This window comes from Camellia sinensis, chromosome 5, assembly GCF_055761805.1.
Source record: "Camellia sinensis isolate YWXY chromosome 5, ASM5576180v1, whole genome shotgun sequence".
NCBI lineage: Eukaryota > Viridiplantae > Streptophyta > Magnoliopsida > Ericales > Theaceae > Camellia > Camellia sinensis.
In genome coordinates this window covers 179626071-179653736 of record NC_138965.1, presented here as the reverse complement: position 1 = coordinate 179653736, position 27666 = coordinate 179626071, and the positions used below count along the sequence as shown (strand labels likewise).

At 35.5% G+C, this 27666-nt stretch overlaps 2 protein-coding genes and 1 pseudogene across 3 annotated transcripts; all 3 read right to left on the bottom strand.

Moving 5' to 3' along the window:
- Positions 1–602: 602 nt before the first annotated feature.
- On the bottom strand, positions 603–5130 carry LOC145790289 (receptor protein kinase TMK1-like; annotated as a pseudogene). The gene is made up of 2 exons (XR_014328973.1): positions 2867–5130; positions 603–1343 (listed from the first exon to the last, which is right to left on the bottom strand). The product of XR_014328973.1 is annotated as a receptor protein kinase TMK1-like (transcript).
- Positions 5131–6385: 1255 nt separating this feature from the next.
- LOC145789096 (uncharacterized) lies at positions 6386–9096 on the bottom strand. The gene is made up of 7 exons (XM_082872368.1): positions 8625–9096; positions 8165–8537; positions 7792–8053; positions 7527–7691; positions 6722–6793; positions 6575–6634; positions 6386–6409 (listed from the first exon to the last, which is right to left on the bottom strand). The coding sequence occupies exons 1-7, from the start codon at positions 9094–9096 to the stop codon at positions 6386–6388; spliced, it is 1428 nt and encodes a 475-aa protein (XP_082728494.1).
- Positions 9097–9099: 3 nt separating this feature from the next.
- LOC145791913 (uncharacterized) lies at positions 9100–10284 on the bottom strand. The gene is made up of 2 exons (XM_082872367.1): positions 10068–10284; positions 9100–9674 (listed from the first exon to the last, which is right to left on the bottom strand). The coding sequence occupies exons 1-2, from the start codon at positions 10282–10284 to the stop codon at positions 9100–9102; spliced, it is 792 nt and encodes a 263-aa protein (XP_082728493.1).
- Between the last annotated feature and the right edge of the window lie 17382 nt (positions 10285–27666).

Here is a 27666-nt window from a genome sequence, read left to right as displayed (position 1 = left end):
TGATCCGCCACTTGTCACCCACATACATATATTATATGCATATATACTGAACCATTTCATAAAAAATAACATTTAATCCACAAACATAATATATATAGAGAGATAAGGAGAGATGTGTAATATAATACATATGTTAAGATAGTTTTATATTAGAATGCTGGTGAGCTGTGCAATAAGAATGTCTTAATAATGATAATAATTTGAAACAAACAGAAGATTTCGATTGAATAAATAAAAAATTTAGAATTTAATATGTTACAAAGATTAAACATTAAGATTATTTTTATAATTTCTCCTCTAATTTATTATTTCATGCTATAGATCCACAACACAACCATTATGAATATAATAAAAATCACATAAAATCAACTAACATCTAACTAATGTACCATGTAAAATATAATAAATTAAATGTAACAAAAAAAAAATTGTGCGTCCAGCATTATAAGACAATGGGAAACAACACATGGCACAACAATGATGATAACACATTATATAATCATATGACAAATAATTATAATAAGAATTCACTTCACAGCCAACGTGGATGTATCACTTCATAGTCCACCTAGAGAAGAGGACATGGTAGATTATAGTTAACTATCTTTGTGAATATTGGGTGAGGGTGATTTTCCATCAAAGCCCAACAGAATGAACATTAAGAGACCTCATAATAATTTATTTATATGCATTTCCAAGACTTTTAAGAACATATAACAAAAGAAAAGTAAAAAAAGTTGTTCAAAGATTAAATCAACAACCCACTGGAGAATGAACAAACATATCTCAACAAGAACCATCCATCAATAATAACTCTACTCACACTGCAGTCTTGTTTTTTTCAGTTAGTCTCTAACCTCCCATCTGCAGATGCAAATGAACCCTTAAATGACCGATTGGCTATTGTCACCGCTGCCAAGTAAAGCTGATGAAGACGTAGCCAGAGCCTGCCACTTCTTGACTGCTTGTGGCAGCGTCATATCAATCGATTCCATAAATGTCATCAGCATCAGGGTCTGATGGTTTCCAAAGCTCGGTGAGAGATGAGAGTACGTTGACGGCGTGACCCATGTCAGGTCTCTGAGATGAAGCCCTTGCGCAGCAGTGTCCAGCCAGCTCAGCAACAGTGCTGACACTGGCAACCGTTTCTTCATCAAGATCAATTGCTGGGTCAATAGCCTTCCGGAATGTGTCCTTCTTGTTATGCATTCTGCGGAACCATGTGACGAGATGAACACTCTCCTCCTTCTGGGTCTGATCTAGTGCCTTTCTTCCTGTAATCAGCTCCATTAGAATCACTCCGAAGCTGTACACATCACTCTTAGTTGTCACTCGTCCTGTCTCTGTACATTAGTCAAACATTAACATTTTAGTAATCAGCAAGATGAATGTTGAAAACCAAAAACAGAGAAAATGATGTGTAAACCCGAACACCCACCCCTGGGGAGTTTTATAGTAATTATAAATCATTATATGGGCACTTTCAATTCAACGAGACATAGTCATCAATTGTATGTGATACAATAATGAAACAAACCACACAATGATCTTACTCCAACAATATGAAGATTTATTGAAAATGTACAGACTACAACAGATACATTTCAAGTAAAGCAAAATAAATGGATTCATTCAACTTGGTAAACATACATCATACACCATGTGCGTACTGGGTTTCAAATAAACCCAAGATCAGCATGTCAAACAAGGGGTCAATGTGAAGGCTCTGTTTGTTTCAATGTAAAATATTTTGCATGGAATACCATGTTTCATGTACAACTTTTTACTTGGAAAACAATTTCATTATCTCATTTTCTGATGTTTTGCAGCGAACTTCCAAACAAATTTCAGGCAAGGTGAAAACAAAATATATTGCAAGGTTTTGTCCAAATGATGGAGAATTGGTCAGCACCTTATAGAAGTTTTCCATACGCTAGAGTCTATATACACCGGTCAGGTCTTGTTTTAGGGGCGAGTATGTTGTATTTTCCTGTAAGCGGTGAGAGCACGGAACGTACACTAACTTATGGAAATCAGATTCGCAAGTCAATTTCCTTCTACTTGTGAAAATATATTTTACCATCCTTTTTTTTTTTTTTTGTGCAACCAAACACCAAAACTTCTAAAAAAAAATTTATTCTCAAACAAAAGGATCCTCAAAGTGGTTAAAACCGAAAACCTTGTAGACTGACATACACATAAAGACAATGATTACCATTCATGCTTATGCCGTGGCTAATAATAGCTGGAAATCATGTTGAAATGAATACTTTAATAACACCAACCAAAATCATGTTGAAATGAATACTTTAATAACACCAACCATGAAAATGAGCGAAACTGTCTAATTAGATGCAAACATACTTCCAGATCCAAAGCTTGAGAGATAATCCATCATTCAGAAATCAGAATACTATGCATCATCTATAAAGTCATCATCACTATCTCATTCATTCTCGCCAAGTTTGTGAAGTTGGTTTCCAAATTTTTAACTTGAAAAAATTAGATACACAGAAAAAGAGACAACCTAATTGTGAAGTGAAGTAAATCCAATCCCACATGATCAGCCAATGGGATATGATAGGCATTCACGAAATTGAAAACAAAATATTAAGTTGAATTGCATTATGTTCACACTCATCCTTTGCTAGCTGAAATTTCTTTGTTTCATGTTTCATTGGTTTGTCTATTGATAGTTTGATGTTCCCCTGTTGTTTACGGATATGACAGTTCAAATAAATTAAACCACACTAGTGTATTTTCACTATTTCAAGCACCACAAACTAATTATTTGTCAAGGCATATAGAAGACGAGCAATAGTTGTAGAACTTAATCCTACACCAAAATGAGCTTAATATACAATACCTGCATATTCTGGTGCAAGATACCCAAAAGTTCCAGCTAGTTTTGTTTCAACTGAAACATTCCCATCTGGTGCGAGACGAACAAGTCCAAAATCTGCAACCTTAGCACGCATATCATCTCCTAGAAGAATGTTCGTTGGTTTAAGATCCCTATGGACGAAACTTTGATGGGCTAAAGCATGTAGATACTCAACACCTCTAGCCACATCTAGGCCAAGGGTCAGACGTTTCAACCATTCAAGGGTTTCAACCCTTCCTCGTTCTAGTGAAACAGGTGCCTACTAAGAGTCCCTTGAGGCATGTATTCATAAACAAGTAGCCTCTCATTTCCATCCAAGCAGTAACCCAAGAGAGAAACCAAATGCCTATGTCGAACCTTAGTAAGCACTGCAATCTCAGAATTGAACTCATCCAAACCCTTGTCACTCACCACTCCAGACTCCATCCTCTTAACCGCAATCTTAGTCCCATCATTGAACTCTCCTTTGTAAACTTTTCCAAATCCTCCTCTTCCCAATATGTTCTCTTCGCTAAAATTGTTGGTCACAGTCTTCAAAACTTGAATGGAGATTACCATATTTCTGGCTTCAATAACACGAATATCACTAGGTCCACGACTGTCATGACTGTATGTTTCACTCGTTGTCCCACCAGTCAAACCCAAATCAGCAATGGTAATCTTAACATCATCATGGTCTGAACCTGAATGATGAGGACAAACCCACAACCACACCAGTCAACTTATTGCCACTACTTCCCGAAGTCTTTGTTCCACTAACTGAGGGCGTACCCGGCAATGGACTAACACTATCCTTCCCAATATCAGGATTCCCATCAGTTTTTACAAGTACATTACTCTGAAAAGATGGAATGTTCCCATAAAGCCGGTTGTTCGAAACATCTAATTCTCTTAGGTTAGGCAAAGTTGTGAGCTCATTAGGGATAGACCCGTAAGATTGTTATTAGCAAGTATTAGTCTCTGCAACGAAGTAATTGATGAAAAATTGGGAGAAATCATACCACTAAGACCCATTTTCTGAAAATTGACAACAATAATGTCTCCATTAGAACAAGTGAGACTTATCCACTGGACACAAGGATCATTCCCTTTCCAATTATCCGCAAACACCGTTGGATAACCAACAGATTGTGCAATCATAAGCAATGTATTAACCCGGGAATCGCAACCAACACCAGGATCAGATAAGCAGAAACTATTAGTCCTAATTGTCATATCAACTGCAACCAAAGAATGAAATTTTGGGGTCGGGCCTTGTAACAGATTGTTTGTCAAATTCACAACTTTAAGCGATGGAAGGTTCACAAGAGACACGGGTACTAAACCCGTGATCCGATTGTCCCTAACACTGAAATTCTACCACCCAATTAGCCCTGAAAGTTCCGGTAAAGGACCCGAAAAAGAATTGGAATGTAACCACACTTGGTTCAATTGGGTCATGTTCTGTGTCACCCCAATTGAGCCAATGAGCTTAGAACTAATACCCCGTTGCCCATTCAACCGCAGAGACTGAATCGACGAACCCGAAAAGCTTCCCGGCAATCCATTCTCGAGATTGTTGAATGCCAAATGTAAGGAACCCAGATTCACAAACCCGCCAAAGAATTCGGGAATGTTTCCAATTATATTGGCCGCCCTGGCAGAGAAAACCTGGAGAGCCGAGGCGTTTTGGTGACTTTCCGGGATTCGCCACGGCAAATAGGGGTTGTAATCGAGATAAACGCCTTGAAGAGATGTCATTCCGAGAAAGAAATCGGAGGGAATGGAAGAGAAATTGTTGTTGTTGAGGAACAAGAACTGGAGAGAACTCAACCCGGACAAACTTGGAACCGGACCAGTGAGTTGGTTGGACATGAACTCGAGTCTCTGCAAGAAAGTGAGGTTGGCGAGACTCGGAGGAAGAGAGCCTTTCAGCTTCTGATGCCCAATTTGGATTTGGGTGACCCGATTGTCACTGGAGCAACCCACGTTCTGCCATTTGCAGGGGTCTGAGTCGGTCCAGCCGAGTGAACTCGGAGGGTTGATGCTCTGCTTGAGAGCCTGCATTACTGAATCGTCGTCACTCTGACAGTGAACAAAGACAAAAGAGGAGAGGAGAGAGAGGAATATGAAGGATAAAACCCTAGAATCAAGATGGGGTGTTGTGTCCATATTCTCGAGAAAATCGGGGAGAAAGAGGAAGAAAACCATGAGAGACAGTGGTGGTGGTGGGGGAGTTGATCTTGTTTAGAAGTAGCAGGGAATGGCATTTTAGAAGTAGCAGGGAAGTAGCAGGGAAAACCATAAAGAGTAATGTTGGAGATATAAATAGAAGAATCTTATATGTATTAATTAGTATATTACAGATGATGTAACATAATTTTAGAGATTTTAAATATTTATAATTTGTATAATAGGTAGAGTCAGTAATAATGACATAATATTAATTGATATATTAATGTGTATATTAATAGGTAGAGTCAGTAAGAAAACCATGAGACACAATGGAAGCCTATTTTCTTTATTCACATAATCTATGAGCTCTACCCATTGTATAAACTCTGAAAACGATAAAGCATGATGCCCAGATTGCATGGGGCAATTTCCCAGACCTGTGAAATGGTGTTACATCTCAAGAGGCAATGCGCTAACTTTTTCAATTTCTCACTACAGACGCCATAAACATCATAACTAAGAATTATCAAGCCCGACCTTACCATAAAGCTAGCCAAGTCCAAGCTTCAGGCCTTAAAATTTGAGAAGGGCCAATTTTATAATATATTGTAATAAGCCCATGTGATTTATTATTTACTCTTTGACTAAAAAGGCCCAAAACAAACAAAAGGACCCAAACTTTATTTTACATTAAAAATTAAAAAAAATTTAAAAAATGCAATCTTACAGTTCTTTTTTTTTAGATGGGAAAGTTGAGTTCTCTCTCTCTCTATATATATACTGGCGTATACCCGTGTCTGAAGATACGGTGTAAATAATATTAAGATTAGAATATAATTGTAATCCCAATACTATTTAAATTTATTTACACCGTGCCATGCGACTCTTCCCAATATGTTCACGACTACAACAGATACATTTCATTTGAATGGTTGGGATGATTCCCAATATGTAGGATTAAGAGATACATTTCATTTGAATGGTTGGGATGATTCCTAATCAATATCTAATAGTTAGCATGTAGTCCATATTCTCCTCTTCTTTCCAATATGTTCTCTTCGCTATTAGGAGGATCCTGAAGGCATAGTTAGCATGTAGTTCATATTCTAGCGTATGCCCGTGCTTGAAGGCACAGTGTAAATAATATTAGGATTATAATATAATTGTAATTGCAACACTATTTAAATTCAAGATTAAAATGCAATTATAAAAATATATTTAATAGACTACACTCTACAATTCCAAACAAATCAAATATAAAAAAAAAAATTAAATATCAAATAATGCACACCAGCCAGTACTCTGCAATTTAAATGAAATTAAAATTAAAATGCACACTAGTTAGTGTTACTGCTGCCAATCAAATTCTAACTACATAAGAAAAACAAACATTATATATTGTCATACGCCAAAAGAGTGAGTTAAAACTTTATAAAGAAAAGTGGGTCGAAACTTTCCAGAATATGTATGCTTTATAGAAGATGTGTCAATAACATGTCTTCAAACATGTGTTTGCCCAAACTTCCTCATCATTACTTTTGAAAAAGTCTTGGTATCAACTTGTATGTATCCCCAATGAGGAACATGCACAACAATCTGGTAATTTATGGAAACAAAAAAAAAATATAGATTGGTATATTTGTTGAAAATATACATATCAAAATACTTTGAGATTGAAATTACCTTATTACATCTCCATCGAAGCAAGCTAGTTGTATTTCTCCTTTTAAGCTCCATAAATTTTTCTATCCAATCCTAAAAAAATCCATATTTCCAATTATTATTAGATTGAAATTTTATAAAAAAAAAATCTATATATATAATCAATAGAAATAAATCTATATGGTTACCTTTTGATAAAACATGATTTAATGAACATTGAACACTACAACAACACTTCAGGATAAACAATATTTGTAGTAGAATCCAAACTATCTTTATGGAGGAGAATACTTATACGATCAAAGGATGTACATCTGGACAATGCCACATATAATTGGACATGGCTAAACACTGGTATGCGCAAATCAACTCCAACAAATTTCACAAATTGTCCTTGAGATTTATTAATGGTCAAGGCATATGCTAATCGGACTGGAAATTGACGTCTTGCCATTTGGAAAGGCATTTCTGAAGAAGATGGTGTCAAAGATATCCTTGGTATGAATGCCAAATTGCCAAACTTTTCTCCAGTTAAAATTTGAGCTTCAATTATGCGAGTGTCGCACCTAGTAACCATCAATCTTGTACCATTACATAGTCCATCTTTCGGTGCAATATTTCTTAACAATATTATAGGACAACCCACTTTCAACTCTAACTTAAAAGTTGGTAGCCCGGGAGGATCCAATGAATTTAAATATTCATTAGGATATCTATTTGTAATGGTAGGATCAATTTCATTATCTTCAGACATTTTATCTGCTGCAAAATAAGTATATAATCTCCCTGGAAAGATATTCAACGCAGTAGTATTAATGTCACTGACATCATCGTTACGCACAGACAGAATGGTGCATTTAGTTAAAAATGTTGGGGTCAACGTCTCTATCATATTCAACTGTGGGTAAACTGTAGAAAGCAATTCATTCAAATCTTGACATTTGTGTATTGTTGATGGAAGGTTGATGATTTCTTGAGGATTAGTCCCAATCTAAAAAAAGTGAAATCAATTAAAAAAAATATGAGTGTAAACACAATTTATTAATTTAAAATAATCTATATAATGAAGAAAAAGGTTAAAGTAGTGTTACCTCCATCAAGAATTTTGCAAAAATAACATTTTCATGGTCTTCATGATTCAAGTGCGTATTCAAATCCAAAGTTAAGATATGTATATGCTTCCATAGAACAGAGTGTCTTAATGATGCATTCACAATTTGCTCACGAAATCCTTTAGGTATAACTGGTAAGATTTGTCGAAAGTCTCCACCAAGAACAACAGTAATACCCCCAAATGGCTTTTCACTATCACGAATATCCCTCAATGTACGATCAACCGACTCAATACAATGTCTATGTTGCATAGGAACTTCATCCCAAATTATGAGTTTTGTTTCTCTAAACAACTCAGCTTGTAATGATTGTTTAGTAAACCCACAAAGTGAATTTTCCAAGACATCTAACGGAATGGAAAATGTTGAATGTGTAGTGCGACCTCCTACCAATAACAATGATGCAATTCCAAATGAAGCCACAGTAACAACGATATGCCCACGGCTACGACATTTTAATGCAATCGTATTGTACAGAAATGTTTTCCCTGTTCCAGTACCCCCATTAAGAAAGAAAACAGTTCCTCTATTTTGAAAAATTGAAAAAATGATTGTGTTATAAGCATTCCGTTGTCCATTGTTGAGATAATCAATAGTAATTTCTGGATCTGCCTGTTGTGCCTCATTCTGCAGTTGTTGATGTTCAAATATCAATCGATTACCAACTACTGCACTCCAATTTGCAGTAGGTTGTGGCATGGGTGGGAAGTCAATTAAACATTTGCCTGATTCATGAAGCATTTGATTCAAAAGATGGAGACCATAATCTTCAATTTGAGCCTCAGTTGGGTTAGAAATGGCAAACAATGTACGAATCTTATGTGCAAGATCATCACATATATGCGTTGAGAATTGATTCCATAATGCACATGGATTTAGTGGAGAGCACTGGGTGAGAATAACACTAAACAATCTCCTCAATTGGTATCCAGTTTTCATAACTGCAGCCTCTTTCAAGCATTGTATCCATTCTTCATCATCTTTTAAAAGCCCCCTTGCAACACATGCTAATTTAAATGTATCATACACAACATTATCGACCGTGCGTAAAGACCGAAATGACTTTGGTCCTTTGATAACAATTAGTAACAAATGCAGATAAAATCTTTCACCACAATTAGGACTGGAAAAGTACATTCTACCAATTGCATATCCTCTTTCTCTTGATTTCCATCTCTTTTCTGATTTGAGCCATACAAAATGCTGTGGCAATTCTTGATAAGTGAATGGACATTCATCTTCACTGGCAGCACAATATGCAAAGAAACCAGTAAGAGTTGACATTTGTTAACCAGCTCTAGATTGAATCGTTTCTAATGACTCTTCTAGGTTAAAAACAACGCGATGCATTCCAGGTAAATGAAGTGCCAATCGTACAACTGTTGGTATCTCTGCATGCAAAGGATGACCAAATATTCGCCAAGCAGCTTCTGGAGGTCCAATATACCTTGTATCAAGATATTGTTGAATCTCATTTATCGATCCCAACGCCATCATTGTACGATCATAACACTTATAAATGTACTTATGTATATACTTGACACATCTCTTTCCGACGCATACTTTCACATTTATATGACAGTTGAAAAGTTTAGAAAGATATGCATTGTATGGTACGACATCCCTGTTATCAACTTCTTGCCCCCTCACAGTATGTACTTGGCCATTATTGCGACGACGATAGATGGGGTATCCATCTTGATCCATAGTTGTTGTTTCTATGAAAGCTCGAGGGTATCTCTTACTGCATCTACCATTTTCCATACATGGTGCATGCATATTTCGAGCACCACATGGTCCATGTACCATACAACATTTGACAGTTTCAAAAAGCATAGGATCATCTTTTGGGTCTGGAAATTCTGCACAAACCAATTTGTCTACTTGAGCACATGTCTGAATTTTGTCTGGACTTTTAAGAAATAAAAGTGCATGCATATGGGGGAGGCCTTGTTTTTGAAATTCAATTGTAAAAACATGTGCAACTTTATTTCCAAACACTTTATTTGCTTCTATCTCCTTCATCAAACATTTTCTCTTCAACTCAAAAACACGGGCAATTAAATCAGGACGATCAATAGGTTTTTGATGTGATAATAATGCTGAAGTAATTTTTGGCCAATTAGGGTTTGCAGTCATGGTAAGAAAAATATCTGGGTGTTGGTTGTATCGCGTGATAGCCATTGAATCTTGAAAGATTTCAAACATATGTCTAGGACTACCAGTAAATGAAGATTGCAAAACAAACCTTTGACCAATTTGATCGGGTCGCACATAATCTGGATCAATATCTGACAACTCTTGGTAAAGCTCAACCCGAAGTTTCCCTTGATTAAGCTTGTAGTATGTCAATCGATTTTGCTCAGTTGTGGCCCAAGCATCTACCAAAAACTCTTGAAATGGTTTCCCACCTCTCAAAATAGTTGAATACTCTGTGGGTCGTTCAAACAAACGATAACTATAAAAATCCATTTGAGTAAGTCAATCAGTTGAAAGTCGATCATATTGAGCATTCCACAATTTTAACTCAGGTTCCCATCCAAGCTCACCATAAGGAAATAATAGAACATAATGTAATGGCAAGTATGCTGGGTGGCATTCATTAATTTGCATCAACTCATTATTTCCTTGGAAATGTAAGATAATATCTCTCATTCCACTTACCTCTGTTCCATCACCTGGTATTACAATCGCAATCTCATCTGCAGTTGGTAAGTTATACCGACGTCGATCAGTTGTTGAATTGTAATGAAGATGAGCAGGTAGACTGTGTCCTGCCGCGTCTAATTGATGTAAAATGGCATGAGCCTAGCGAAATGTAGCTACAAATGCATTGACTTACAACAAATTATCCTGAATAGGTTTGAGCACATCCCTTCTCAAGTTAGGATTTCTACGATTACGAATTTCTAACGCTGAATCAGGGTCTTAGATATACAGTTGAGCATAACTCGCATCCTGCCCTGGTTGTGGTTGCAGTGATCCTGTTCGATGTCATAATTCCCCGTGAATTGTAAATGATGTAGGACCCCTTCCACTGAGTACTCTAGGATCCAATGTAGCACCAAGACTCGTAAAAGCATTGGCTGCATTGTACAATCGAGTATAACTTCGAAAGGATTTTGATTGATCATTATTCCCATCATACAACACTTGAAGTGATGGAGGGGGTGTAATAAGTAAAGGTAGCCTAATCTTTCCTTCCAAACAGCAAGTTCCGAATAATGGACGCTTTATAGATGATTTGGTCAATTTTTCATCCATCCAATGTAAGGTTGAACAATAAGGACATAATACGTCCATCTTGCCAAGATAATGGCGGCAAGAATTGTTGTGTGCTCGGGCATCAATTGATGTACTCATAGGCATATCTTCTAATTCATCATCAATACATAGATCTTCTTGAAGAAATTGATTTATAGAAGTAGACCTACGAATATTTGTGTATAAATAAAATTCTATAAAACAAAATGGTAAGAATATGTATTTCAAGATTTGACATAGTAGTTTACCAATCCCTTTGTGGAGGTAAAGATGTGCTTGGCATAGAAAACGAACATGTAGAATGATGGGCAACCATTGTTCGTTTTTGTGCCGAATGAGAATCTTCAGTTATTGTTTCCCATTCCAGGCAAGCGCGATTGCGACGATTTGGTGCTAAAGAAGGGTGTATTGGTTGAATACATTCTTCTGATCTCTCTTGTTCTCGTTGCAAGCATTGAAAGTATGACTTTTCATTTTTTTCACGCTCTCGTCGTACACATTGGGCCAACGCAGCTTTTGATATTACATTATCATTTTGTGCCTAAAATGAAAATATTTTGTCATTGGTGCAAAATATGTGAATATTTTGTCCTTAACATGAAATATCTTCTTGTTTATTTTGTTTCTCTTAATTTTGTTTTATATTTTATTTGTTTTATACCTTTAATAGTGTTATATGTATTTATTTCTTTCTATATGCATTTCGTTTTTTATCAAAAAAAATAAAGAAGAAATAAAAATCTATCATATTTAGTTTATTCTTTCATTACATAGTTTGTCTTTATTTCTTCATTTTTTTTCTATTCTTTTCATATGTTACATTATAAATGCACATGTATCTATGCTAAATAAAAATAAAGAAATTTGAAAAACACATATAAATAATAGCAAATTATAGGAAAATATATTACAATCATTCTATGGGCAGAAACATAAAGCAACAAATTCACATAGTTTTGCTTCATATTTTTTAAAAGGAATATATACCACTTGACATACATTTGTCATTCTCTTGTGAGAATGAGCCACCTTTTCTTTTCCCTTAGACATTGGGTTGACCTTTTCTTTTCCTTTTACCTAACAAATATAAATAAAATATTCAAAACATTTTTAAAAATCTTATATAAATAAAAATACATACAATGTTTTACTTGATTTTGTACTTACCGCACGAACACGAATAACATTAAGGCCGTGCTCATCACGGATGACCATACCAACATTTCTAGATGGGGTTGTAGGAGCAGGCCTACCAAAATGGATTGTGAATAAATTAAAATATGTATAATAAAGTGGTAATAGTAAGAGTATGTATTTCAAGAATTAAACATAGTTGTTTACCAATTGGGTGTTATAGAAGTTTGTCTTGGGTTAATACATTCATTTGATCTCTCTCGTTCTCGTCGCAGGCGTTGTCCTAATTGGTACGCAGAACATGAGTTTTGATTTTTTTTCACGTTCTCGTTGTGCACGTTGAGCCAATGCAGCTTTTGATAACACATTATCATTGTGTGCCTAAAATGAGAATATTATATAATTAGGTGCATAAAATGTGAAGATTGTCCCATCTCTTGCTTCCCTTTTATCATGTATTTGTTCTCAAAAGTTTAACTAACTTTTCTTCTTCACTCGGTTGAGTTGTTAGTCACATAAGAACCAATGCGTGCATTGATAAAATTTTAAAAGGGAGGAAAAAAACTCATGAAATTTCACCAAATGCCAAAAAGGCACTATCCATCTAGTGTATACCCGTGCCTAAAGGCACGGTGTAAATAATATTGGTACACATATTCTACAAAAATCAATTAACATAAATTATTAATATTGGAATCACATCCTTTACAAAAAAATTAATTCAAAATGTTAATAATTTCATTGCTACAGAAATCAATTATAAGTAAAATTAAAATTAAAAAAAAATCTATATTATATAGTTAAAAACTTCATTTCATTTTTCATTTTCTTCTCTTATATAGATGTTGTAAATGCAACATGTGTTCAAATTAATGTTCAGACAAATGCATTAACATGTTATACAAATATTTACTTTAACATGGTTTGCTTACTTTAACATGGTTTAGAAAAATATTTTACAATCAATCAAAACAATTGAATAAATATTTTAAAAACAATAACTCATAAAAATATTCATAAAAAATAGTATATGACACTATGCAATTCTTACAAAAATCTATATAAAACAAATTAATAAATATTCGAAAAACAAACTTTTAAAAATGTTGGGAAACCATACTACGGGATTTGCATGTTCCTTTCCTTTGTCAGAAGGGATAGCCTTTTCTCTCTTATTTGATATTGCTTTGTGTTTTTCCTTTTCCTTTCCCCATAAAAATAAGTAGAATATATAATTGAAATTGAAATATATTTTTAAAATGATAAGAAAATGCATGCGAATATAAGTTACTTGTAGGCTTACCTCACGAATGCGAATAGTATTAAGGTCACGCTCATCGCGGACAACAACATTAACATTTCTTTCTTGAAGAAATTGAATCCATATATACAAAAACTTTAGAGTGATAAATAAAATTTTGTACACATAAATAAGAAAAAAAATCATTTCTTTCTTGATATTACCGTTCGGCGTAAGTCTTCATCCACCTATAAAGTATGAAGGGAAAAACATTTATTAGAAGAAAATTAGATATGATAAGTTTAAAATAAATAAATAAATAGGTCTTACATTATAAGAGAGGTATTTAAATTTCTATGGAGGGAGAAAAAAAAAGAAAAAAAAAAAGAACACTTACTTAATCGAAAATAGTGATATTGTCCATAACTATTGTACTTCAACCTGAAATGTTTGGTTATATAATTATGGTTATTCGATGATGTATTTTAACAATCACATTAAAATGATAAAATTAAAATCAACCCTAGCAACATGAAGAGTATTAAAATGGGAACACAACAATTGTCCAAATTTGAACTCTTCTCTTCCCCAACTGACTTCAATTTTATAGTGTTGAAATTAAATTTAAATTTATCATTATCATTTAGAAAGTCCAAACATAAATGTATGCCACCAAAAAAAAAAAAAATGTTTAATCAACAATTTAGATAACTCTCAAGTAAAACTAACCCAAGCAATTTATACTAACTCTGAAGTAAAACTAACCCAACACATTGAAAAATACAATGGAACATTTCTAAAAAAAAAAAAAAATGGAACAAACAACCCCAAATTCATAATGCAAAATGAAAAGAATACAATCGATTGAGATGCCTTTTGTCACGCCCCACTTTTTATTACTCGAAACCATTACCAAATTCATTAACTTAATTCAATTTCAGAGATAACTTGCGGAAATAAACTCATACATTCAATCCATAGAAAAGAATATGAATACTCTCATTCGTATGCAAAGTAAATGTTACATGAACATACTCAATAAATTGCCCTTGGGCTTACAACCTTTAAATAAACAAATGAAGGGGTGTAACCCTTTTACACATATGGTGTTCCGCCAACAACAAAGAGGCCCCGTGGCCAACAAATAAGAAGATCAAAATCCTACAGCACAACCTGCTAAACACCTGAAAAAGATTCAACAACGTGGGATGAACATAAAGTCCAGTAGGGATCTCAACATGATCCTCAACAATAACAACTTACAGATAGCTATGATCATGCACACTCAATCTCGTACTAGAATAGTAATATGACAGTTTATACAAAATATATATATATACTTTTCTTGAAAACAACCGTTTCATTCAACGCTATAAGCGATTCATCTTTCCTTATTCCTTTCACTAATCCCCATTCCCAATCTTTCATAACATTAACAATTACTTAGGAAAAAATAATCTCACTAAGCCCGATACTCTCTTCCACTTCCTATACATACACAGATGTACCTTTTCAAGACATGTTTATCGTTAAAACATTCATTCTCCTTCACACTTTCCAAAAGACAAAAAAAGACATTTTGGTTCATTTCCACTACTATCATACTTATACATGCATAACCTTGTAAAAATATAAATTTACAACCCACCCACATGTATACAATCAATCAATGGAGTAACTCGGTTCTCCGAACTGGAACCAATCAAATCTATGATATTTTCAGTTACAATTAAACAACAACAATTCCACACTGCTCAACTAGCTATGCGCTTAGTAAGCCAAAGATATACTGAAATAACTACAACCAACTTTGCTCTACTAGCTATGTGCGTAGTAAGCCAAAATACCAGTTTACCAGGTGCTAGCTGGAAGGGTATGGTGCCTTCTATTATCAGCGCATACAGTTCTCCAGGCGCTAGCTGGAAGGTAACGGTACCTTTGATTATAAGCGCGGCATATAACGCCAACAACAACCATGCAACAAGGCATATCCAACTTGTATAATGCATATACATAACCAACAAGAATCTAACAACGAATTAAAGTAGATAAACACATAGGTGTAATGTATACACAACAATTCAACACAACCATGTCATCCTCCACCGATGACCAAGGACAAAACCTCTAGATGCATGTATATTGTACATCTATTAACAGACTCAAATATCATGAGATCATCAACTTATCACCAATACTAACATAGTAGTATAAGATACAACAATCCAACATTCATACTCATTTCAAAGTACCTTTCCCATTTCACAAAACCAACTCTCTTTATTTTTCAAAACCGGTTTTATTCCTCTTGTTTTTCACAAAATCAAATCCAAGGACAATAAAGCCAAAGCTCATTTTAATTTACTACATTCATCTCCAAGCCATTCCAATTTAATTATACAAATTAAATCATAATCACTAAAACAGGATTTCCCTCCCCTTCTCCCAATATCGATAAAAGGATTCAATCATCTACAACAAACAACAATGGCTTCATTCAAAACCCAAAATACCCAAGTATTTACCCAATGATCAAAACCCCTCTATTGAGTTATTAAACCAAATAAATATTAGGGTTTCCCCTCCTTACAACAACAACATGCTAATTAACACCCAATTAGCCCCAAAACACATCTAATGAATATAGATCTAAATCCAACAACTAACCCAAAGTTCAACCTCATGAATTTATACAAAAATCCAACATAAAATGGTTTTCATGCAATACAAAAATTACCACATGTCTATCTATAGACGTAGTATTGAAAAAGAACAAGGAGAATCCCTACCTCAAAGGAGAACTCAAAAGGAGATGATGACCCAAAATCAAAGTGCTCCAAATCCACAATTTTTCTGATTAAGACGAAGCCCTCGACACCCTCTACCTTTTTAACAAAGGACCTAGGATGGATTCATACTAGAAGGAGATGAAATCTAGAGAGATAATAAGTTTAGAGAGAGAGACTCTCGGCTGCTAGGGTTTCAAGAATGAAAGAGGGAGAAAAATGATCTTTTTCCCCACTGCTGCCTACTGAAATACGATAGACTCGCTCGAGCGAAGACCTGGTCGCTCGAGCGACCAGACACAGAAAACTCAGACGCGGGCAAACAAACCAGAAGCTCGCTCGAGCCAAGAATTCCAGTATTCAGGTCCTAGTACCAGACGCAACGCTCGCTCGAGCGAAACCACCCTGGCTCGACCCACCAGACACAAAACTCCACGCTCGCTCGAGCGACAAACATCTAGCTCGAGCGAAGGACTAAAAACCTGGGCAGCAACCACCTGCTCCCAATCACACCCAACCTGGAACGAACAAGTCCAAAACATTCTATAACTCAAATTTAAAGAATTGAAGGACAGAAACAAGTTCAAAACAACAACCGGAATCCACGGAACTAAGTCCGCATACTACAACCAAAGGAGAAAGAACCGGGATCGCTATAACCTTCCCCCCTTAAAGAATTTCGTCCCCGAAATTAAGGATGCGCCAAAAAAAAACACAAGGCCAACTGATTACATAACACCAACACCCCCCAATACTAGGAGTAAAACCGCTCTCACTACAAACCGTCAAGCCACTCTTACCAAGGAAGAGATTCACTAAGGGAATTCGTTCCAAATGACAACACTTAGGTGCGAAAACCTTAACAAACCAAACCTTGTGAGTAAATAATAAGAAAACATTTTCTTGCTCAAGAGACATTTCTCAAAGATAGTCAAATTCTCAATGTTAACATTCCAAAATAAATCCTTCATTTTCCATGCGAAACTCAACAGTTTTGTAAATATTTTTCACAATACGGTGTTATCCAAACAGAAAAATCATCCACAGTTTATTTACCAAAAAGATTCATTTGGAATTTCTCAAAACCCTTGAATTAAATCAATTTCTCAACAACACCCTTAGGTAGCCCAAACACTAGGAAAAAATTTTGTTTTCCAATCTTTTCAACATACTACTAGCAACAACCATCACTCATACAGTGATACCAAAACCAACACAAAGCATAACATTTCTATAATGATAGTTAATAGAAACCATAACAGTACTGACAACACATAAGGCATAAGAAATTCATGGTTTTGTAATTTCGTTCCGCCTCCTTTTACTTAACCAATTTAAAATCATAAATATGGTTCAAAATCCGACCAACAATTTAAATGAGACAATAACTCATATAAAACATTTCTCACTTCACAATAGATAAGCATATTAGCTATATCATCACATCAACTGATAAGTATAAAAACTATATCACTCTTTCAAGGATAAGCATATGAGCTATATCACTACTACAATGGAAGAGCAGAAGAGCTGCATCCCTGAATCCATTCCCCATCTTCCTTTAACCATTAACCGGTTTAGAGGTACATCCCCCATCTTCCCCTAAACCGTGGAGTACATCCCCCATCTCCTCCCATACACAAGCAATGCATATAAACACAAAGGTTCTATACACAATCAATCAATACATAAATTAATGTATTCTATCAATCATCAGATTCAATGGCATAACATGCTCGATTAGTTCCAATCTCCCTAATCAACACACAAAGTCTACAACAACGAGACTAACCTCAAGGTGACAGAAGTCAAACCAAAACCCAATACCAACAAGCTGACTAAACAACTCAATAACCCCACATTCAGTAATCCACCCACTGATGTACCACTTAAATCACTAACTCCCAACAAGGAGTTCTCTTACACAAACCCCAAATTTTGGAATCTCACCGGATCTCCTAAAATTGAATCACACCAACATTGTTTCTAAGGGAAATACCACCCTCCATGGCTAGATAGCAAGCTTGTTCGACTCCTCAACCGAAGACCGACATGGTCAACCTCGGTTACAACAACTCAATCACGAAGGACAATTTTGGCCAACGCCATTCTCGTTATTCTAGAACATAAACTGTTCTTCCTCTAAAGGATGCTGCCAGCTTTCATTCACAAACCATAATCAACAATTGATCACCAAACATAACACAAACACTACTAATATACAACCGATGGGGTCACTACGGACTCGCTAACTAGCAAGGCCCAAAACACAAACCCACAAACAGGTACCATTCCCGCTAACCCGAGACACAAATCTCACATAACCTTGCTAATACCACACAACTTTCAAAACCACCACATCTAACACATACACCCACGGATTCCCGCTCTCGTCACAAGACTATTACAATAAACAGTACCAAGCAAGCAACAACACTAGGATCATTGACCCCATTAACAACTTCTCACTACATAAAATAGAGAGTTCGAAATTCCATACATACTCCCCAATACATGAGGATTAAACAAACAATACTATGCATATAAATGCGATACATAATCATGATGCCTTAGCATCCAACAGTACACCAGTCCACAACAAAATCAATAACCATGATACACCACCGGCCAACATACAAAAAGTCCCTCTCTAGGGTAACACTGTAGGGCTAACTAATAAGTCGCCCCTCGCGAGGCTCCCGAAGCCTGGCCTGCCCGTTTCTGGTATCGATACCGCCCCCGACTGGACGGGTACGACTGAGTCTGACTAGGTTTTGAAACACTTGCAGAGTTCACACGCAAAGGGTAAAAACATCTACCATGGCCCTGCTGGCCACAAACGAAACAACCACCAGACCCCCTACTTAGAGACTGGTATGAAACCTGCACCTCCCCGGAAACCCCAACAGAAGGATCCAAAACCCCTGGCGAAGAAAAAGAACCAGCTCCCGACTGAGCATGTTTCCGCCTCCACCCCCTACTGAGCCTAGTGCGCTTAGGAACCACATGACTGACCGAGATGGTCTCCTCCTTAACCCCATCATCACTAGCAGTCAAGGCCTCCACATGGGCCGCTGCCTCAACTAAAGTATAGTAATCCCTCCACAAGGATCCAGCTACCTTTTCCCGAATATCAAAACACAACCGCTTTTCGAACTCAAAACAACGACGTTCCTCTGTTGTCACCAACTCTGGAGCAAACCTCGACAAACTATCAAACCGCATCTCAAACTGTGCCACAGGAGTGTCATCCTGATGCAACTCCAAAAACTGATCCCTCAACCTTTCCCGAGCAGAAGGAGGGAAATACTTGGCCCAAAAGGCCTTGGTAAAAGCAACCCACGTGCTACCCACATTATTCTTAGCATTCTTCCACCAATAACTCGCATCACTCTTCAACTGAAAGGTCGCCAAAGAAACCCTCAACTCCTCATCTTCGACTCTGAGCATATCAAGAGTCTTGGTAATCTGTTCCAACCAACTCTCTGCCTCCAACGGTTTAGCCTCCCCCACAAACTCAGGTGGACCGGAGCGAAAGAACTCCTTAGTAAGCTTGAGAGCATGCCCGCTGCCGCCCTCAGTACGAGCTAGGGCGTCTTGCACTGCTCTCACAATCTCACGTGCAACATCCTCACCGACAGTCGATGCTGCAACGGCAGGTACTAAAGGAACTGCTGTGCCTCTCCCGGCGTTCCTACTACTCAACCGTCCTCTACTCCCTCATGTAGACATCCTATAAAGCACAAAGTAAATTACACTTAGCGCAAAACACTATAGCCTTCTCCGAGGCACACTCCACTATTGTTAAGTCACAAGACACACTTAGTCTCAAAATTTACATCTCTACTGCATATTATCATCTAAACATGTAAACACATAATCGAATCAAGTCCACAAAGATAGCCACTCATCCCGGAACTCTCAAGGAATTCCTATCAGAAACCATGTTGATCAGGCGTGTTTCTAAAAGGACCTCAAAGCAAGTTCACCGGCTATGAATACTATCCAGGAGACTGAATCCCATGCTCACATAAATGCAACACATAAGTCCTAATTCTCATGGTATCTATATGCAACGTCCTCACTACACGTAGTAAACCCACTGCGGTAAAAAACCACTTCCCACGAGCTCAAGGTATTCAAACCCGGCAGCTCTGATACCAAGTTGTCACGCCCCACTTTTTATTACTCGAAACCATTACCAAATTCATTAACTTAATTCAATTTTAGAGATAACTTGCGGAAATAAACTCATACATTCAATCCATAGAAAAGAATATAAATACTCTCATTCGTATGCAAAGTAAATGTTACATGAACATACTCAATAAATTGCCCTTGGGCTTACAACCTTTAAATAAACAAATGAAGGGGTGTAACCCGTTTACACATATGGTGTTCCGCCAACAACAAAGATGCCCCGTGGCCAACAAATAAGAAGATCCAAATCCTATAGCACAACCTGCTAAACACCTGAAAAAGATTCAACAACGTGAGATGAACATAAAGTCCAGTAGGGATCTCAACATGATCCTCAACAATAACAACTTACAGATAGCTATGATCATGCACACTCAATCTCGTACTAGAATAGTAATATGACAGTTTATACAAAATATATATATATATACTTTTCTTGAAAACAACCGTTTCATTCAACGCTATAAGCGATTCATCTTTCCTTATTCCTTTCATTAATCCCCATTCCCAATCTTTCATAACATTAACAATTACTTAGGAAAAAATAATCTCACTAAGCCCGATACTCTCTTCCACTTCCTATACATACACAGATGTACCTTTTCAAAACATGTTTATCGTTAAAACATTCATTCTCCTTCACACTTTCCAAAAGACAAAAAAAGGCATTTTGGTTCATTTCCACTACTATCATACTTATACATGCATAACCTTGTAAAAATATAAATTTACAACCCACCCACATGTATACAATCAATCAATGGAGTAACTCGGTTCTCCGAACTGGAGCCAATCAAATCTATGATATTTTCAGTTACAATTAAACAACAACAATTCCACCCTGCTCAACTAGCTATGCGCTTAGTAAGCCAAAGATATACTGAAATAACTACAACCAACTTCGCTCTACTAGCTATGTGCGTAGTAAGCCAAAATACCAGTTTACCAGGCGCTAGCTGGAAGGGTATGGTGCCTTCTATTATCAGCGCATACAGTTCTCCAGGCGCTAGCTGGAAGGTAACGGTACCTTTGATTATAAGCGCGGCATATAACGCCAACAACAACCATGCAACAAGGCATATCCAACATGTATAATGCATATACATAACCAACAAGAATCTAACAACGAATTAAAGTAGATAAACACATAGGTGTAATGTATACACAACAATTCAACACAACCATGTCATCCTCCACCGATGACCAAGGACAAAACCTCTAGATGCATGTATATTGTACATCTATTAACAGACTCAAATATCATGAGATCATCAACTTATCACCAATACTAACATAGTAGTATAAGATACAGCAATGCAACATTCATACTCATTTCAAAGTACCTTTCCCATTTCACAAAACCAACTCTCTTTATTTTTCAAAACCGGTTTTATTCCTTTTGTTTTTCACAAAATCAAATCCAAGGACAATAAAGCCAAAGCTCATTTTAATTTACTACATTCATCTCCAAGCCATTCCAATTTAATTATACAAATTAAATCATAATCACTAAAACAGGATTTCCCTCCCCTTCTCCCAATATTGATAAAAGGGTTCAATCATCTACAACAAACAACAATGGCTTCATTCAAAACCCAAAATACCCAAGTATTTACCCAATGATCAAAACCCCTCTATTGAGTTATTAAACCAAATAAATATTAGGGCTTCCTCTCCTTACAACAACAACATGCTAATTAACACCCAATTAGCCCCAAAACACATCTGATGAAAATAGATCTAAATCCAACAACTAACCCAAAGTTCAACCTCATGAATTTATACAAAAATCCAACATAAAATGGTTTTCATGCAATACAAAAATTACCACATGTCTATCTATAGACGTAGTATTGAAAAAGAACAAAGAGAATCCTTATCTCAAAGGAGAACTCAAAAGGAGATGATGACCCAAAATCAAAGTGCTCCAAATCCATAATTTTTCCGATTAAGACGAAGCCCTCGACACCCTCTACCTTTTTAACAAAGGACCTACGATGGATTCATACTAGAAGGAGATGAAATCTAGAGAGATATTAAGTTTAGAGAGAGAGACTCTCGGCTGCTAGGGTTTCAAGAATGAAAGAGGGAGAAAAATGATCTTTTTCCCCGCTGCTGCCTACTGAAATACGATAGACTCGCTCGAGCGACCAGACACAGAAAACTCAAACGCGGGCAAACAAACCAGAAGCTCGCTCGAGCCAAGAATTCCAGTATTCAGGTCCTAGTACCAGACGCAACGCTCGCTCGAGCGAAACCACCCTGGCTCGACCCACCAGACACAAAACTCCACGCTCGCTCGAGCGACAAACATCTAGCTCGAGCGAAGGACTAAAAACCTGGGCAGCAACCACCTGCTCCCAATCACACCCAACCTGGAATGAACAAGTCCAAAACATTCTATAACTCAAATTTAAAGAATTGAAGGACAGAAACAAGTTCAAAACAACAACCGGAATCCACGGAACTAAGTCCGGATACTACAACCAAAGGAGAAAGAACCGGGATCGCTATACCTTTGGAAGGCATATATAGTTAGAAAGAAAACTGGCTATACAGTGTGTTCTCAATCGATTGTATTACTTGGTGGAAGTAACACACTGGCTAACAGGAAAAAATATATTGGAAGACATATAAGAACACACAACAAAATAGATTGTGAACATGCTCTAATCAGCAGCAATGTAGGACCTATAACAGGGGACCATATGTCTTCCAAAACAATTAAAAACTAATCATGGGACTAAAGATATCCAATTAATTTTTTATTTTTATTTTTATAGACGATTTACTGAACGGACCTTACAATATGAACGGACCTTAAAATTTGGACAGATAGGTAAAAATATTGGCATACATATGTTAAAATAATTTGGACACAAAAGTCAACAATATGGGGACAAATAATTTGTACAGATAGATTAAAATTATTGAAACATGTTAAAATGATTTAGACCGATAGGTTCAAATATGGGACAAAGTTAAAATAATTTAGACGATGAGATTCAAATCATTTGAACAAATATGTATATGAAGATGCAAAAAAATTCACATATGATGTTAAAAGGACAATAACTCATAACTTTACGCTTGTTATTCCGTTTTAGACAATTGTTTTTATTCCAATTATTTATTTATTTATTTATTGTTGTGAGATCTATCCATTCAAAATTACCGAAAGTGGTTTCGAGTGCTTACTTTCTCAAAAAAAAAAAAAAAAAAGTTTTTTTTGTTATTTTAATTAATCAAAAAATCAATATATTATTTATTTATTTTTAAATTTCATATTAAATACTGATCTTATTATTTGAAAGATATTAGAAAGACAAATCTACCTATATTAATTTTGTTAAAAATAGATTTGTAGAACTTAAGTTATGCATTTTAAAAAATTTTTAGGTCAAAGTATAGGGTAAAAATGTTAAAAATTATCCCTACCATCACATGTTTTTCCTTACCAACTCAGAAGTGTTATGAGTCTTTATAAACAACAAAGACCAAAGCTTGGATATAATACTTAATGCACCCCTCAACTTAGATTTACTGACAATTTTGTTGGGTTGGGTTTCCATCCTATGTGGAGGAATGCCCAAAACATTTAGTAAGCCCATGTGAATTCCAAAGCCCACATGGAGAGGTTATGTTTTTTGAAAAGATCTGGCCCATAAGTTTAGGATTACAAACCCTTTCTCTGTACACAAAAAGGTACATAGAAGCTGCCACCAAAACAGAGAGGAGAGGAGAAATTCTGTCCAGCAGTGATCAAGCTATCTGATCAACAAGAATCTGTGGTCCGATTGAGCTGAAATTTGGTAGGCGAGTTCACAACTCAAGACTCTAAATTCTGGACGGTGGAGATCAGATTTGGAGTTTTCAACAACTGGTTTTTGGCCCGTGAACAGTACCGTTTTTGGTGAGATTTTTCCTAAACTTTGTAGTTTGATCTTTGGTTGCCAAGGAAGCTTATTTGTAAGTTGTTCTTGATTGTTTGTCTCTAGTTCTATCTAGAGAGAACTCTTGTATACCCATTATTTGTTTATAGTGGAGATATTTGATGGACTACGGTCCCGTGGTTTTTTCTTTTCACATCGGGAAGGTTTTCCACGTTAAAAATTGCTATCGCCTTATTGTGTGATTGTTGGATCATTGTTTTCAGATTATTTTCAGAATATATTGTGCTCTATTAAATTGATTCCTAATAGGTTCACACAAAGAGGGAGAATAAACACTTCCGCTATTTTTGTGCCGGATTCAGATATTTCAAATTTGGTTTTTTTTTTGTTTTGTTTTCTCCCAACATTATATTTTAAAAATGTCGTCACTAATAATTTTTTATTTATTGACAGATTACAAAAATATGTTTTATAAAGATGCTTTGAGATATTACTTATCATCTCAAAAACAGATGTTATAAACAGATGCTCATTATAAAGATGCTCATTATAACAATGCTTTAAACATATTTTTATAAACAGATGTAATTTTGAACAGAAGTAATTTTTAGTTCTTATAAAAACATGCTTTATAAAAATGGATATTACATGGAGTGCAGTAATTTTTGAGCAGATGTTTTAAAAATGAGCAGATGTTTTGTAAAAATTCAAAATTCCCAAAGTAATATTACTTCAAAATTTTGAATTAATGGATTCTGATTTTTTATAAAACAGATGTTTTGAATTCAAAAACTAATGAGATGGAGTGCAGTAATTTTACAAAAACATCATCAAAATTGAGTGCAGTAATTACACCTGCTCCATTTTTGTTCAAAATTACTCCATATCTGTTCAAAACATCTGCTCAAAATTACATCTGTAAAATCAAAATTACCGATGTTTTTATAAAAAATTTTGAATTCAAAATTACTGCACTCCATTTTTATAAAACATCTTCAAAACCTCTGCTCATTATAAAAATTCAAAATTCCCAAAGCATGTTTTACTTCTTAAAAATGGGTTCTGCACTCCATTTTTACTTCTTTAAGCATGTTTTGATAAACAGATGTTTTTTACTTCTTATAAACAAATGTTTTTTTACTTCTTATAAGATGGAGTATTTTTGTTCAAAAAAATCTGCTCATTATAGAGATATTACATTCAGTAATATTACTTCTTATGGATTGATGCTCATTATAAAGATGCTTTGGGATAAGTAATATTTTATAAAGATTCAAAAACAGATTCAAATATTACTTATCACCACATTTATCTGCATAAGCAATCAACAATGAGAACAAAGAACAAAGAGAACAATGGTAATACCAGAAAACTCGAAGCAGAAAACCCAGAATAACATATTAAAGGGATCCAACTCCTAAATTCCGACATAGAACCAAGAAGTTCTGAAGCACTACCAAGGAATGATATAAATTTGCAATAGCATGACTTCAAAAGCCAAATGAACTATCAAGATTAACTAATGGCAAAGAACCACACCATAATTTGTATCCCCTTCTACATGTGAGCAACAATCATGCCCTGGATCAACTTCAAAACTAAAGTTCCATTGTGTTCGGCCAAGCCAATTGTTTTGTTAATAAAAATAAATAAATAATTCTTTTATTATTCAAGAAAACAAAATCTCAACAACAACTATGAGTGGAAAGAATTAGAAAAATATTATTCAAGTGGTTCAGCATGAAATGACGTCATGATGCATTAATTTCACCTTCTTACCTTCCACCGGGGATAGTTGTATTCCCGACTTGATCTTTAGCAGTATCTTGTTGACCTTCTGCATCATATAAATAAAATGCTACATCACAAAGGAGGAATTGAAATAAAAAATGAAAGGGTATTTCAGAAAATTTCGCATTAAAATGTTAACTGCATTAGATTTCTAACTTTGGTCCAAACTTCAATGATTAAATGCACATTTTCTTACTCCAAACTTTATACGTTTTTTGGCCTAAACACGGGGTAAAGTATAGTTAATCCTACTCTATAAACTGTCAAAAGCAAAATTTCCAATTTTCAGTTCTTCTGTCTCGGGCAAAAAAGGAAAAAAAATCGAATCTCTAATTTAACCCTGAGGTACTTAATAAACCCATATTCCAAGGGCTAGTATATGTAACTAATTACAAATTATTTAATTTGACAGTTCTTCTGGGTTCAGCATTCTAGTAGCTTCATTATCAAATATTTCAAACAAAAATAAATCATAAGTTAGATCATCTCCAAACCTTTAATCAAACCTATATCAATTTCAAATTTCAAATTTTCATAAAAATCACTCAAAACACCCTCCAATCCTTGACCCAAACTTATACCAAATTGAGTTTTACTCAAATTTTTACCCAAATCAAGGGAAGGGACAACCAAATGTTTACTCAAAATTTCCAAGGCTATTTTGTGGCTCTCAATTTACCAATTAGTGAAACTTTTACTCAAATTTACACTTAAATGTAAGTCTGTCCATTAGAGACCTATGTCAAATTCAAATTTTCATAAAACTCACTCAAAACACCCTCCACTCATTGACCCAAACTCATACCAATTTGATTTTTACTCAAATTTTTACCCAAATCAAAGGAGACCCAAATGTTTACTCAAAATTTCAAAGGCTATTTTGCAGCTCTCAATCTACCACATTAGTGAAAATTTTACTCAACTTTACCATTCAAACAAACACTTAATGGGTGTGAAGCCCTGGATTGAAAAAAAAGATTAGAATAAGAGAAAGAGAAGCAGAAAATAATAATCAGAAAATCTGAAAGCAAGAACAAATAAGTGATAGAGACCACATTTATTTATGATCGCAAGAACAGTTGAAGATCGCAAGAACAATTGAAGGAATCACCTTGTGAAATTGCTTGTTCCCAAAACAACCCGATGTCGAGTGAGCTGTTTCTCAAGCATTACCTCCCTGCACAATACCCAAATCACCAAAAATTTGCCCTTCTTATATTCTTTCAACTCAAAACCCATTAATGATCAAGAACAAAAGATAAATAAAAACAATTTACCTTTCAATTCAGAAGATTAACAACAGTTATAATCCAGGAAAAAGAGAATTCAACAAAATCAATTCCACAGTAACCCCAACACAAAATTACGCAGTAAAGACAAATAAATAAAATTACATAAAATAACAAAGTTTAGTGGAAATCTCGAGATTACAGGAATTCTTTCGATTTGCCAGGATTTCTCAGCGACCAAACATAGCATAACGCAGTACAGCTTTTGAACATTACGTAATAAAGAGTATCGGGACAATCATGATATGCAGATCATG

What these genes read in the sequence shown, in the direction of transcription:
- LOC145789096 (XM_082872368.1), bottom strand. Translation starts at nt 9,096, where the DNA reads ATGTCAACTCTTACTGGTTTCTTTGCATATTGTGCTGCCAGTGAAGAT. An exon ending in TGATCTTGCACATAAGATTC is followed by an intron (nt 8,538 to 8,624) that starts GTACATTGTTTG and finishes TTCATGAATCAG; the next exon opens with GCAAATGTTTAATTGACTTC. An exon ending in CATTCAACATTTTCCATTCC is followed by an intron (nt 8,054 to 8,164) that starts GTTAGATGTCTT and finishes TATGCAACATAG; the next exon opens with ACATTGTATTGAGTCGGTTG.
- LOC145791913 (XM_082872367.1), bottom strand. Translation starts at nt 10,284, where the DNA reads ATGGATTTTTATAGTTATCGTTTGTTTGAACGACCCACAGAGTATTCA. An exon ending in TGTGCGACCCGATCAAATTG is followed by an intron (nt 9,675 to 10,067) that starts GTCAAAGGTTTG and finishes TGGTTTGTGCAG; the next exon opens with AATTTCCAGACCCAAAAGAT.